The 15936-nt window shown below is 41.0% G+C and overlaps 1 protein-coding gene across 1 annotated transcript in view; it reads left to right on the forward strand.

Annotated features, from left to right (window-relative positions):
* The window catches only part of LOC145444379 (uncharacterized), a 42955-nt gene that overhangs the window by 18656 nt on the left and 8363 nt on the right, over positions 1-15936 (forward strand). The window contains exons 2-8 of the mRNA XM_080322346.1: positions 764-939; positions 1234-1337; positions 1970-2082; positions 2689-2843; positions 2896-2989; positions 4680-4751; positions 14393-14620. Of these exons, the coding sequence (XP_080178472.1) occupies positions 764-939; positions 1234-1337; positions 1970-2082; positions 2689-2843; positions 2896-2989; positions 4680-4751; positions 14393-14620 (942 nt within the window). The remainder of the gene's footprint in view (positions 1-763; positions 940-1233; positions 1338-1969; positions 2083-2688; positions 2844-2895; positions 2990-4679; positions 4752-14392; positions 14621-15936) is intronic.

Genomic DNA, 15936 nt, shown 5'->3' on the forward strand with positions numbered 1-15936 from the left:
ACATTTAGGCGTCCTCGGAGGACATTTTCAAAAACCTGAAAAAGGAGGACAAATCCTCCTAAAGGAGGAACGTATGTTAACACTAATTTAAAACAACCAAACATACAAACAGACCAAGAATGCGGATTTGCTTGCTATAAACGGGAATATGGCGAAGTCCGAATAGAAACAGTAGCGAAGAAAATATCTAGGCAGGAGCGATCACAGACAGCGCAACAATTAAATTAACAAATCAAACAGGATAATTAGAGTTGTCGATTTGAAAAACGAAATACAAATAAAGGACATAGTTGAGCTTCAAACTAATTCATTAAAAATATGATTCGCCAGAATATCTGGAACTGGAGTTAAAATGATGGCACATCCTCCACTGGGGTCAGCGGAATTCGATGTGGTGCCGAATAAACCCATTTTCGCTATAAATGCAATATCATAAATATTCAAGGCTTCGCAGAACGACATCGCTGCCATCAAGGCCCAAGTAGAGCCGCAGTTTTGTCGTGCTCCAGACCGAATCGCGTTTTTTCCTTTCCAGCCTGTATTTATCGTCCCATTTCTTCCACGCTTGAAACAGTTTGGGAGCTAAATCTTGGATAGAAACTTTCTATACATTTGAATTGAATATACATGTTGAAAAACCCGAATATCTTCGGCTGACACTCATCAGGTGCAATGGTCTGCAACTGCTCTGCATGCGCTATGTATCAATACATTCCCGGCTGCAGCAAACCTGATTATAATTCAATCGCCGTTTTCGTTGCAGATTTTGAATAGATACGACTTGGTCGGAGTACTCGAGATTAGAGACTCGAGCGAAACTGCTTTTCCGGGATTGGTGCAGAATCTGAATGATCACGCCGGCGGGCATGTTTTTGAGTATTTTACGGGGCGTAGAAATGGACGGACTTCGAGCAAAGAGCAAACTGGATTCATATACAGGTGCAGAAATATTTCTCGTAAACTACGTGACACACGATTGTAAAAGAGCATGTCATATAGATTAGACCTCAGAGGAAGATGATTCCATATTTCTATCGATATAGTGGTTTTTCACCTATAGTGTAAGGTAAGGAAATTATAACCAAAGCTCGACATGCGACAACTAGAAAATTTTCCAAATTAGATATGAATTAGAATTATAGCTACATAGTTATCACCCAGCTATATTAGAATTAGAATTGCTGAAATCGCACTGTTCTGGAACATATGGCAAAGTACAGTTGTGTATTTCAGGAAGGAAAAACTGGATGTAGTTGTTGTTTACGAGAGAGACGACCCATACGATGTCTTGGAGCGAGAACCGACTATTGCAAGATTCCGTAGGGTGGACTCGAAGGGTAAGGGGGCACGATCGTCGATCGTGTTTAGGACGTGGGACACTCGTCAGGGATAATCGTTAGCAACTATAGTACATAATTGGAAAGAACAATCGTATCACCAAATATAATGTCACGAGCATGGAATTTCGAATATTAGATGTGGGGGGTGGGGGCCTGGATATGTTGATAAAAGTGAACTCTAAGACCATACATATGAAAATGTGAGCGGCCTCTGCCGATGTTTGAGGTAATATTTTTGTGGCCACCAATTGTCTAGTGCTGGATATGTTGAATAGGCACTTGGTGAACACGTGGCCAAGCAAGTCATTTGTCATCTCAACGATTGAAAATGAGATGGATTTTAATCCCCCTGAAAATGGCAGTTATCTGGTTTGAAGTTATCGCATCATGCAATGCACACGATTTCCGTTTCATGTCAAATAACGAATTTCATTCACCGTATTACTGACGTTCGCTATACTGATGTGAATCATCCGAAAAGCTTTTAGTGAATAAATTAACACTACCAATGTATTGTTTATTGTTATTCACAAGTTCTGTACCCGAATGACAGTTTAATTCTAATACAATTCGTGGCGAGATTTCGTAGTTTTATTCAACGTTTGAATTGGAATTCAACGTTCTGACAGGGTCCGTTCGCGAATTTACATTCATTCCAGTGCACATCAAGCCAGATGACGCCTTGGCTGAAATTAACAATCTGGTGGATGTATGTGAAGAGGCGGAAAGATTGCACGGAGAGGTACACTTGAGATTGATGAACATGAACTAAAACTGGAACTACTCACTTTTAAAAATCCGCAATTAGAACTGGAACTACTCGCTTTTCAGAACTAGCCACCAGAGTTAGATCTACTTACTAAACTAGCAACTAGAACCAGAAGTACTCACTTTATAAAATGCGCAACTAACCAGAACTATACTGCAAACACCAGTAGTTGCTTGACCGCCAACTAACTAGATTGTTAGTTTGGACAAGTCTGAACCCAAAGCTCCAAATATGTTATAATCTTAACTTGAATCTCTAACTTAATTATTAAGACCATTCGAGATTCCATGTCAAATGTGGATCAGGAGTCTATATATGTCTAGCGCCACCATTCTTAACACAATACGCAAATGTACGCCACCATCTATATCTATATCGCCACATCTAAACGTGATATTTAATGCTGTGTTGCGCATTTTATTTCGTTCTTAGAGAATTTCGTTTCGTGATCCACATGTGGCTGTATTTCACACAGGGATATCTAGATATTCCCGATTTCATACAGTATTTTGTAGCTCAAAAGGTTTGAAAGACACTGGCACAATGCAGGTAACTAAAATGGTGATCTTATTTTTCAAGAACATTATTCTTGCTGGAGACATGAACGCCGACTGCTCCTATCTCAGAAAGTCAGAATGGGCCGATTGTAAACTGAGAAACAACCCCAAGTATTTGTGGATGATTACGGACCAGGAAGATACCACCACGAAGAGCACCGATTGCGCTTACGACAGGTGTATAAAATCACTTGTTGGCGTGGATTTTAATTTATGTAGTCTACTCCAGTGGTTCTCAACCTTTTTCACCTCGCGGACCGGTAAAATTTCAAAAAATGTGTGGCGGACCGGTGGACTTTCAAAAATTGAAATTAAGCCAAAATGTAAAGTCTGCAACCGTTTTTTGCAACTATATGTTGCTGGAAAGTGGCATGTATAGGGTTTTATCGTAATTAATTATCTTCATGTAGGCATCCATGTGATTTTATCGTAGTGAGTCTGATGAGTCGAGATAAAATTGCCTTGTCCAGATAAATGTGCTACCGCAGAGAGCCGTTTACAGTCTTTCGCGCCGAATGCCGTGGGTTTAACCGACCACACCAACTCGAATAATATTCTTCTCTTCGACACTATCGAGAGAAGAAGTATTTCGGAGTTGAACCAAGCACCTTATGGTCGTGCTACCTTGCTCATTGCCCACTACCACCAGACGCAGGCTACTCTGGCAACTACGAGTACAATGCGCCGCACGAAAACACCTTACAGCAGCTATTTTTCTGAAGGGAACCTAACAAGCAAGACATATATACTGCGTTTCCATGCACGGCTGACGGGCCCATTTTCGAAAGACTCGACCGACGAACAAGAGAATTTGTGTTGCGCAGCACACCCACGTCGGCCGACATATCGGCCATCGAGTGAATACCTCGGCTTGGCCGTTCGGCCATGCTTGCGCTGTATCTTCGATCGGCTGATTGCTATTTGCTACTTACGATACACTTTTCGTATCAAATTAACCATGGCCACACTCCGGAAAGATCTCGGACGCAGTGAGATTCCAGGAATTTTATTATGATTGCAACGGAAGTCAGTAGTACCGGTACTGCTGCGAATTACCCCTGGATACAATACAAACTACGGTTTGACCTCAAACTAGGTGAACTTATTCACATTCCCCTGGTAAGCAAGTTATCAACAAGACACTCAGAGTCCATGTCTGAATCACGACGACGAAACAGTAGTACTGGTAGACTACTGGACAACAAGTTACCAGTCTGTGCTCGACATCATCGGACCACGAAATCCCACATCTGTATCTCCCACATACTAAGATATGCCACCTAATTTTCATCTTTTTTCCATCTTATTTTATCTTCTTTTAGTTTTAACCAAGTGCGGTTCATCATGACCATTTTGCATGTTCGATTTAGGCCTACGTGTTCAAGGTCAAAGTGGGTTGTTTGATTGAATGACCGCTACAAGTCGTCTCGGCTCATTCCTACCGATTCATTTTATCGCAATCTTGTGATTATTATGAAATTATTACTGAGTAAGTAAGCCAAAAACGTCATCGCGAACGCTTCGCCCACCTAGTTCGGCCAAGTCACGGTCTGATTACACCTCGTCATGAAAACACGGCCAACATGTACAACGCATGCATCATGGCCTTTCGGCCTTTCGTCGGCCGTGCATGGAAACGAAGTAATAGTGACACAAAATCGCGCCAAACGCTAAAAAAATTTAAAAAATGTTGGAAAAACCTTTAAAAAAACACGCTAGGATTTATGTTCATTTGCAAAATAATTTTCAGCCCCTTTCAAGCTCGGTCCCTCTCCAATTGGGCGGTTTGGGGTGCCCCAGTTACGGTCTTGCACAAAACGAATGAAACGAAAACGAATGATTGCGCAAGATTTTTTATTTATATTATCAATGAACAAGTCTTCAACGTTTCATCTTGAAATTAAGGTATAAATTGTAATATACCTGGCGGACCGGCAGGAATGTCGTCGCGGACCGGCACCGGTCCGCGGACCGGCGGTTGAGAACCACTGGTCTACTCGATAATTGTTACAGGATCGTATTGAAAGGAAATCAAATCATCAGAGACTCTTGCTGCGCAAAAACCTTTCGATTCGATTTGGAATTTAATCTCGATCAGGATCTTGTGAGTATTTGTATTATAGATGGCCTAATTGACGCATCTATATATCTATCAGACTTGTACAAACTAACGGCTTTTCAAAACACGAAGCTAGAAGTAGATGTAGAACTAATCCCTTTCAGAAACTTGCAAATAGAACTAGAACTAATAACCTTTAAAAATCCGCAACTAACCAACTAAAACTTAACTAACTAATGAATCTTGACACGAACTACTGTATTGCAAATGAGCTAATAAATTTTGGAGATAGAATCGGCACTTGAAAAGATCGGGGTTTCAAGTATGAAATGTGAGGGTTTTCGACACCCAAAACCCAGGGTTGTAATGACTCGAGTCATGACTCGACTCGAGTCAGACTCGAGTCACGATTTTCGGATGACTCGACTCGACTCGACTCGAGTCATTTTCTCAAAATACGGAAATGACTCGACTCGACTCGAGTGAATCTGTGTATTGACTCGACTTGGACTCGAGTCATTGCGCATGACTCGAAGCAAGTCATTGACTCGAGATTCAGACGGCGAAGACCGACATTTCATTGTAATTTCGAAGCCAACACACTATTAGCATTTCGTTTGTTAGTACTGGTGCTTGAAAATGCGACCAGAAACTGCTAAAAGTGGGGAAAATTGATATATTATAAATGCGAACCATTCAATATCACCAAACAGAGTTTTAAAAGTGGGTTTAGGAAGACTTTCACTGGAAACTGAGCAGTCAACACAATGACTTGGAGTGGCGAGATAGCGCAGTGGTATAATCCGCGGCTGCAACACCAATGGGTGCGGGTTCGAGTCCGACCGAGGTCGACTTCCGAATTCCGATGCCTAAGTGTTGGAGGTTTACCTAGGCTCCTCCTCGCCACCTCATCCGCGTCAGCGGTGTCTTACAAAAAGCCTAGAGGTGGGCCGTGCTATAAGTCGGCAGTTACGGAAAATAAGAAGAATATCGGCCTGGTGTAAATGACCATAGCAGTCGACAAACACCATGAATACCCCAAAAACAAAAAAAAAACAATGACTTGGAATCGGACTCGAGTCATAATACCATGACTCGGACTCGATCCTCTGTTCGCTGACTTGGACTCGGACTTGACTCGGTGGGAATTGAAAATGACTCGACTTGACTCGAGTCAAAAATAAAAAAGTGAGATTGACTTGTGACTCGGAGCCTTGGGACTTGGTTACAACCCTGCCAAAACCCACATCTGGCTACACCACTATTAGTAGTGATGACTCTGAGCTAGCAATAACTGCAAGAATATCAAACAACAGAACACCGGTATCACGATTCATGTCACATGACGACTCGTGTTTTCCAGTTGTTCGGCAAGTAACTAAAACAAGAACTAGATTACTAGAATCACTGACTTTCTAAAATCCGCAACTAGAATTAGTATACTGAAAAAAACATCAGTTAATTGACCGTCAACTAATTAGATTGGTAGTCTGATTTCAATACAATTGTTGTGATTTGCGCAGTATGGCTTATGCAGGGTTGCCATCGACATGGACCAAAAAATAAGGACAGTCGAAAAATTAAATTCGCATGAAAAAGCGTTTTTGTACATGTCCTGTATTTATACGAGCCGTGGCATATCACATTCCATACTTTTCACCAGAAACAATCTGCTCCAGCAACTCCCTGTTATTAGAAAGTGCTTCATGGATCTCGCGACAGCTCAGTTCTAGGTTAGGACCGAAACCGCACTTCGTCAGCCCCCTACCCCCCCAAAAAAAAATTACCGTTGTAGCCCCCTGGGGTGATAAACCAAATTATTTCGTCACCTCGTTACGACGAGGCGTCAACCAAGATGGAAAAAGGCCCCACACCAAGTTTAGACAAATCATTTTTGAGCGTATTGAGCAAAAACTCCAGTAACAATGCTTGTCGTCTTGGTCCTGGCCGAAGAAAACTTATTTGTAATGTTGGAATCAGAGAATATTGCTCCGAACAATTGCGATGTGTAATCGTTGGTGAGGAATGATTGCTGGTGTTTGACAGTATAGAATGCCTGTACCCTCTGCAGCTGCTGCCTTGTAGTCTGAGGTCGTTGGTGCTGATCGACTTGTGGAAAAATTATTGATTGACTGGCTCAAATTAATCATCATGGCGCACTTCTTGTGTTTTGGGGTATCAATGTAAGTTGAAGTAGCGGTCTCTCCTATGGCCTCCAGGTTAATGCCACAATTGCAGATATTGCTATGTGCGAAACACTCGCCCTTCAATCTTCGTTAGAGACCGTTGAATTCTCTCTCATAATCGACACGAAAAACGTTTTTACGCCTGTTTATTTCACGAATCAGATTTAGTCTTCTTTGTAGCTAAAACTATATGCGCAAGTGCAATATAATTTGGAGAAATTTATCAATGATTTATAGCTTTACTACTTTTTAACCAATGTGTCGACTGCACTGCGCCTTTTTCACTACGCAATAAATGCGGCTTTCCTCACAGCTTGAGCTTATTCTGCTGTGGACCAAACAGCAGTAACCTGACATTGCTGTTTACTGCTAAAATGACGTCCGCTGCGGTAGCTTGGTACAGCCGAAACTGCTGTACCTCCACTCACTGCCCTAGCTATCTCACCATTTAGAAGTCAAATCTTGTGGTGTGTACGTCACGAGAGTTCCTTTCATTTATGATGTCATAAAATCTCGACGAATAAGCTTAATTTTAGAATATTATGCAACATGCAACATAGAGACCAGAGGAAAACGATCGAAGTTTTGTAGCGGTTGAAAATAAGACAAAATAAGGACGCAAGTCGAAAATAAGGACATTTCTTAGAAATAAGGACAGTCGAGTTTTCTAAGACGTGGCCCTTCAAAATAAGGACAAATCTTAGAAATGAGGACGGTATGGCAACCCTGCTTATATGATTACACTCAAGCCATGAGCAATTGAGCATTTGTATATCAAGCTTGGATGTGGTAGTTACGATCAAGTTTGACGTTACTTCAACTAGGTCAATAGCCCAATGGTGCTGCGGAAAGGACATTTTCGCAAACGTTAAAACATATTCATCTCTCCGCGTTCTGAGCTGTACCGGTATATCTAGGTCGAAGACGTGAGCGACCACTATCCCGTGGAGTTCTACATATTCTGAAGATGGCGATTGTGACAAGATGGACATACGAGCCTTTCATTGAAGTGGAAAAGAGAATGGCTGCTGTTCCTCGTTACATGATTTCGGACCCGCTCAAATTTGACCTTATAACTGGTTAATGTTGTAATTTATAATAATTATTAAAATCATGTTACGGTGCTTATAACAACGAAAGTAGAGCCCGACCGATATTGGATTTCTGAGCCGATACCGATAACACCGATATCCAGTACCTCCACCGATAACGCCGATATATTCAGCCGATATTCAAAATATGTGGAATCTAGCTCAAGGCCCATATTTAACACCTCAGAGCATTTATTTCAACAACTTTAAAGCCATTGATATGCTTGAACATGAAATAAATGATTTAGGGGCTATAAAAATATATCAAAAAAGCACCAATCCAGCAGTTGCAGATTACAGTTCACGAAGCACAATTTCTCGGCCCTTTCTCCAAGGAGTGAACTTCTGTGGTCTTCCATAAATGATGTATATAGTACTAAACACAGTCTTCCACTTGGTACCATAGTTAGTGGCACAGCAAGAATTGGAAATCTGTCTTCACTTCGGTTCCACCGCTCCCTTGCAGGGGATCTTTCCTTCAAGGTTTCACTAAATATTGATATTCTTCTGGCAGTGCACCTGGAGCCTTCAGCACACCATTAACAAATAGCTGAAAGAGGATGACCAAATCAACTCAAATTGTCCACATCTGCAACTGCTCCACCCATCCCCTTGCCCTTAGGCCTTGACCATGACCAGCATTTCAACAATCAATTGATCAATAATAGTTGGCCAATGTCAGCATGGAATCAAATATTTTCGTATCAATTATTGGCTTTACTCCACGTTTGCTTGATTTTCTTTCCCTCTATGCTCGCATATTTCCTATCATGGTGGCCTGACGCAGGCCTCAGTCAGACGAACTTCATACATTACTGGTATAAATAGCTCTGTTGGTCTTGATACCGAACCAATAGCACTATCTACAGAGAAACATTTCGACGCGACGCTTTTCTCTATCATCACGAGGGTCAGTCCAGCATGATTGAAGTTCTCATTTTTCTTACTGATTGAAATCTTCTGCAGACAACTATCCATCCAGCTGCTCTCTGTATAGATAACTAAGGTTTACCTTAGTTATCTATACTCTCTGTCTTCATGGTGATCGATTACTGCAGGGGGATTCCCACGAAGTCAGTGGGGCATAACGGTGGCTAGTTATCTAAAATATTTTTCAGATAGGCACGCCTACTGCCTGTATGCAGTATGCATTATATGCAGCTTGGCCATTTATTTTTATAATTTACCGTCCTCACGTCTTCTATCGACTTCTCTGACTCCCTGCCACCATGTTGTGACGTCACGAAAATGGCCGATATTTTTTTACCTTCAATGGCCGATACCGATATTTCTCTCCAAGCGTGATATCGACTCGATATTATCGGCAAGCCGATAATCGGTCGGGCTCTAAACGAAAGTATTTTGCACGATAAGCAAATGAATTTCATCGACAGCACATGCTAATTGATAAATTTTACAAAGGACTGATTTTGACAATAGCAAGGTAATTGTGAATATAATCATATACGTCGTCTTGATGCAACTATACAAAATCGATTACTTGATCTAAAATCTTGGTGTCAGTCAATAAGTTGTCCAAGGTAAATGGCCTTTTCATGCAAATAGACCTAAAATATGGGGTAATTTGTCGAGTGTGTGTGTGTCAATTTACGAGAACTAGGTTGAATAATAATAGTCTGGTTAGGCCAGGGGTGGGAATACTTTTCAGCTCGCGGGCCGCGTTCAATATCTGTTGAATCAAATCGCGGGCCAATAGTAAAATCGTAATTATAAGCCGAAAACGCTAGCTTTTATTAGATTATATGAAGTAACCGAGACACGGATATGATACCTACAGTTGCGTAGCCTGAAAAAACTGGGAAAGGCAAATGTTTTTAGAGTCAACAGAACACTCCCCTAAAATATAGAGTAATCCATGGTAAAAAAACAATGGTATGGCACCTAGAGATCCTTGTGCAATTGTGCTTTCATTTCACCCACACAGATAATGCTATGCTATGATATTGATGGCGTAAAATCCAGTAGGTAATTAGTGAATTTGGTTAATAATGGCGTTACCTGCACATTGCAACACGGATATACATTATCATTGTCTCCGTTACCGGTATAGAGACGATGAACCGGTGTGTTCAAATATTTAGGACACGTATGTATTCTTATTAAGCCATATTGAGCCCATTGTTATTGATTCCTTTGTTGAATCATACAGTTATTTTGTGCACTCCGTTATAAATTATCGTCTCTCAAAATTTATTGTTATCGCTCACACGTAGCCTACCACAAAAAAACCTAAAAAAAAATCATTGATGAGACACATGCGATTTCCAATTAGTAATTCTTCACGGAGCGCAATATTTACCTCTGGTGGTCGCATTTGTACCGTGGGACTCAAATTTCAACGGCATGATCAACCGGCGCGAGTTATTTCGGCAACTGGACGATGGACATGGACATTAGGGTTGTCCAAAACTTGGAAAATCTTAAAAAGTCTCCGTGATTGTGTCTCATTCTATAGATTATTGATGAAAAACAACAATTAGCCCGAAAGAAGCTTACAGGAAAGCCGTTAAGATTTCGGTCAAAGCGTTTGACAGTAGCTGCTCAAGAATGGGCGTGCCACCGACCATAGAACGGCGAGAAGACTAGTAATCAAATAACCACGGCTCTTGATTGGCTAATTGGCTATGCTCCGATGATCACGGCAGCAGCAGCTTGCTGATTAGGTGTTAAAGAAGTTTGCTACCGGCGGGGATTCTGAGTGCGCATTGTTAGTATTTTGGCAGCTGATGATTTAAGATTAATTCAGGACATGTTGAGTTACGAAATACATGATGAACAAACAACACCTGCTTCACAAAACCTTTTACAGCATGACTGCTTTATTGTGAACGAAGCGGCTGTAGCCTACATGCCGTGCTTTCATCGAGGAAAAGCAAAGGCGCTTATGCAAGTGGTGAACGAATTCCCCGTTTAAGAAGGGATACATCATCAGTGAATACAAATATAAAGCTTGACTATGACACTATACGTTGTGTGATCCTATTGGACCCAAGTTGTAGTATATAGCTGAAGTTTTGAAGGTTCTAGGGATAGACTGAATCGGCCGGTTATGCTTGGCAGTTATAGGCTACTTACAGCAAATTGAATACACTTATAAGAGTTGTCAAAGTCCTTAATGATGCTGCAGAAAAGAGGTGTAAGGTAAGCACAGGCTATGCTGGATATGATATCCAAACTATGCTGGATATTATATGCAGCATAGTCTGTGCTTTTCTTCACACCTCTTTTCAGCGGGATCAATAAGGACTTTGGCATACATCCAGCATAGCCAGTGCGAGTATGCGTACATTTCCACCTCTTTTCTGCATTATCATTAATGACTTTAACAACGCCTACAAGTGCATTCAATTTGCTGTAAGCATCTGATAAGTGGCAAGCATAACCGACTGATTCCGCCGATCCCTAGAGCATTCAAAACGTCAGCTATATACTACAGCTTCAGCCCAATAACATCACACAAAGTATAGTGTCATTGTTAAGCTTTATATATTTGTATTCACTGATGATGGATCCGCACTGAAACGGTGAATTCGCTCAACACTTGCATAAGCGCCTTTGCTTTATCTCGATGAAAACACGGCATGTAGGTTTCAGCCGTTTCCTTCACAATAAAGCAGTCATGCTGTAAAACTTCTGTGAAGCAGGTGTTGTTTGTTCATCATGTATTTCGTAACTCAACATATCCTGAATTAATCTTAAATCATCACCTGCCAAAATATTAACAATGCGCACTCAGAATCCCCGCCGGTAGCAGACTTCTTGAACACCTAATCAGCAAGCTGCTGCTGCCGTGATCATTGGAGCATAGCCGATTAGCCAATCAAGAGCCGTTATATTTTGATTACTAGTCTTCTCGCCGTTCTATGGTCGGTGGCACGCCCATTCTTGAGCAGCTAATTTCAAACGCTTTGACCGAAATCTTAACGGCATTTCTGTAAGCTTCTTTCAGGCTAATTATTGTTTTTTTTATCAGTAATCTATAGAATGAGACACAATCACGGAGACTTTTTAAGATTTTCCAAATTTTGGGCAACCCTAATGGACATATATATCGAAGGTTTTGCCCAACATGCCAATATGATCTTCGGTCAAGGTTATATGGCCGCCAATCTTCCTAGTATCGAAATTCGTGTTATCTAAGATAAAACTTTATCTGCCTCAGTGTATTTTCTTGGCGCCGAAATGCAGGTGTCTAATGTTCACAACTGCAGGCCGCACACATGAATATAGTTATAATAAATCCGCTACATTATGCTTATTGTAACTTAAGCCGACTTTTTCATTTCTTGGGAGGGGTTACCAGTATTAAAATAATGATCCTATTGACAGTCTAAATTACTCTACTTTATGTCAATTTACGAAAGTTTTCGAACAATTTTTGGGGTATGGCCCCTGTGCCTCCCCGGCTACGCCTGTCGCCTATATGTATTGTTGATTTGATGATAACGCAAATGTGTAAGAAAAATTATCAAGATTTTATTAGCTGGCCATCCTCAATCAATTGATCAAAATTAGGAATGAAAGTATAGGTTGTGTCGATTCTCACGATTGGATGGAAATTTAAATATGCGAGCAACGATCGACTTATGGATATGTTGATTCTGCTTTTGGTCAAGCTTCACAACACACAATGCCGACAGCTGAAGAACCAGTATGGGCCGTAGTTTGCCCACCCCTGAGTTAGGCTTATGTGTGTGTATGTGGTATTAGCTTTTAATGGGATTAATCGATTGACCCACACACGCAAATCGAAAACATGATTATGAATATTTCTTGCGAATCAGTGAGACTTCTGTATTCCCTTTCAGACAACAATTCAGAAATGCGAGGCTAGACCTCGGTAAGTATCATCGTATTGTTCAGTCGAAACGCAACAATTGTTAAATTTCAAATAAGCTTATAAACATTGATGATAGAATTGACGTTTCAGAAGAATGGGGTTTAGATTTCGCACCCCTACCCACATGCGTACTGCACACGAAGTGCCACCACAACAGTCACAATTCCACTATCGATCGGACTTAATTGCCTGCGACCAATCAATACATATCATATGTATGAGTTGAGTCTGTGTCTTGACCTGCAGGGAAGCCTTGAGATTGACTCTGGATACCCTTGAGGTTTCATGCAACACCGGTGAAAAAACATTACCATTGCAACTATCGATGCTCGCTGTTCACGAGTGGTATAGATAGGTGGAAATAGAACATATGGTATTCCATTGGAAAGTACCGCATCGGCTTACTAACTAGCCTTATATTATTTCTCAATGTCTCAAAAAACCCTAAGGCGAGTTGCCACTTGTCGCGCAAATGACATGAATAGAAACAAATCCATAGAATGTCAAATTCAATAGATACACCCGAATCACCATTTCTTATCGGAAACACGTCGACAGAATTGCCACAAGTCAGGTATTTCGTGACAATACGCGTTCCATGGTACCATACAATGATTTGTACAGTTTGTACATGATGGTTTAGCTAATAAGCTAGCATGATACCTATAAGGGTTGTCGTACATAGGCGTAATGTTTGAGAAAGCAAAGTCATTTCTGCCGCAATGTAATATATGATGAACGTTCCTACAAATGATGGTAGGTTTTTGTAAGTGTGTGCAATGAATTCCTGTGTGTGCCTACTAACCATCATTGTGCGCTAGGGCTGTTCAAAAATAACTTTTTTTTCCTGATTCCAGCCATTCACTGATTAAATTGTCAGGTTGCCACAACAAAGGCTGCACACCAAATTTGGTTCAATTCGAACATGTCTAAGCGTCCGCAGAGCCAATTAAAATTTTTAATTTACTACGTGAAATTAAAAAAAAAAAAATTTCAAATTTTTCTCTCAACCCCATGAAAATGTTGAGATGTCTTCAAAGACCATGCAAATGAAATTTGAGTCAATTCCAACCAGTAGAAACGGAGTTATTTGAGTTTTTTGTTGATATTTCTCGGATTATCCACCAATCAAGGATAATTGGAGAATTATCAACGAAAAACTCCAATAACTCCACTTCTACTAGTCCGAATTGAGTCAAATTTTATTTGCATCGTCTCTGAAGACAGCTCAACAATTTCATGGGGTTGACAGAAAAATTTGAAAAATTTTTTTTTTCAATTTTCCTGTATAAATTAAAAATTTTAATTGGATCCGCGGAGCCCTATACTTGTTAGAATTGAACCAAATTTGGTGTGCAGCGTTTTTTAAGGTAACCTGACGATTTAATCACTGAATGGCTGGAATCCGGAAAAAAAAGTTATTTTTGAACAGCCCTATTGTGCGCTCATGTTGGTGTAATATGCAGTAACATATAACACGAAAAGTTGAGATGACTTAGGCCTACAGATTTTCATACAGCATACTGTGAGCACTGAGCAGATGCAGCATTTCTTCAGTTGTGGGCATTATGGCAGCGAAGGTATTCTGGGCAATAACGGTGGCTCTAATTATATGGTTGAAATTGGTGGCTTGCGAAGACAATGATGGCGAATGTGGTATGCAGTGGAAATCGAAGCTTGTGATATCGGCGTTTAACATCCAGGTTTTCGGGAAATCGAAAGTAAAGAAAGCGAAGGTTACGGATGTTCTACTAGAAGTAAGTATTGTTGACCTCCATCCCAATTCAACGCTCAAAATTGATTATCGAATAATATGTCGGATTGACCTAGGCCTGCGTCCAACTTTACGAGGATCTGTTCGATCTCCTTTTTCAAATCGAAAACGTCCTCCGTGGACACGCAAATGTCCTCATTTTGGCAATTCATCCTCTTTTAGCGCTTTGCCAACCAGGCGACCTATAACTCCTTTTACCAAGAAGGGATAGCTTTCCCGGAACTCACACCAGCATCTCCGAGTTCAGTTGCGTTGTCACACTTCGCGCCGAAGCTCCAATCTCCGCGCCTCGGGAGGCTCGGGAATTTTAATTATATTCACGCTAAGCCTCCGCAAGGGCGAAGGCGAGCAGCGCCCCAATCGAAAATTGCGTTCGCATATCTCTTAGGGTCGACGTAACCATGTTCAACTTTCGTCCATGTGGAACCCTTCTGCACTTCGAACTTCAAAGGTCTAATTTAAATATTGTTGACCTCGTGCGACTCATTTGGTTCTGACGGGCGACCTGGCGCTCGTGGGCACCGCGTTGGTGTCCCCTGCTCTAAACATCTTTCATAAGGAGATATGGCACTGGAATCAATCCAAGTCTACAAAGTTCAGCAATCAGAATGGGTAATCCTACATACATCAATGCTTTTCAGAATTTCAGAAAGAGTGCACAGTCGAGTAATTACTTCCTTAGTATATATTATATTTTAGAGCACTGGGATAATCTGTCTAATTATCATTTGTTTCAACATTCTTAATTCACTAAAATCGGTATGTCGGTTGTTTACCGCCTCCGTGGGCCCAGTATGAGTGATAGTTAGCGTTAGACGATGGGTTCGTCCGAATAAACTGCAAGTGTCAGTTTCTTTATTCACCTTATAGATAGGGCTGGGCAAAATCGAGTACCTGAGTGATTCGATTCTGATGCCTGTATGTCGAGTCGAGTATTCGAGTATCACTCATAATGACGACACAACAGAATGCAATATGTCAAAGTTCAAATATGTACCGTTCATGCCACCACAAAAGACATAATGCCCGTTATCCGTCACATTAAAGATACTTTGGTATTTCGTCGACCATACCGATTTCATTGCACTTCTTGACAATGTTATGGGATGACCATGACTTCAGAAATGTATAATTTCCAGTAACGTTCTTAGCTTTATACTATGTCTCGTATGCTGCGACATGGCCAATCAAGGTTTCAAGGCTTCCTCAGTGGAAAATAGTTCTCGATAGTAGATTAACTTTCAGTCGGAAGGAGAACATGATTTCAGTGCTCGAAAAAATCGTCTTTTACTCGATTCG

This window comes from Botryllus schlosseri, chromosome 8 (genome assembly GCF_051294905.1).
Source record: "Botryllus schlosseri isolate E-star chromosome 8, Bs_hap1, whole genome shotgun sequence".
Classification (NCBI taxonomy): Eukaryota; Metazoa; Chordata; class Ascidiacea; order Stolidobranchia; family Styelidae; genus Botryllus; species Botryllus schlosseri.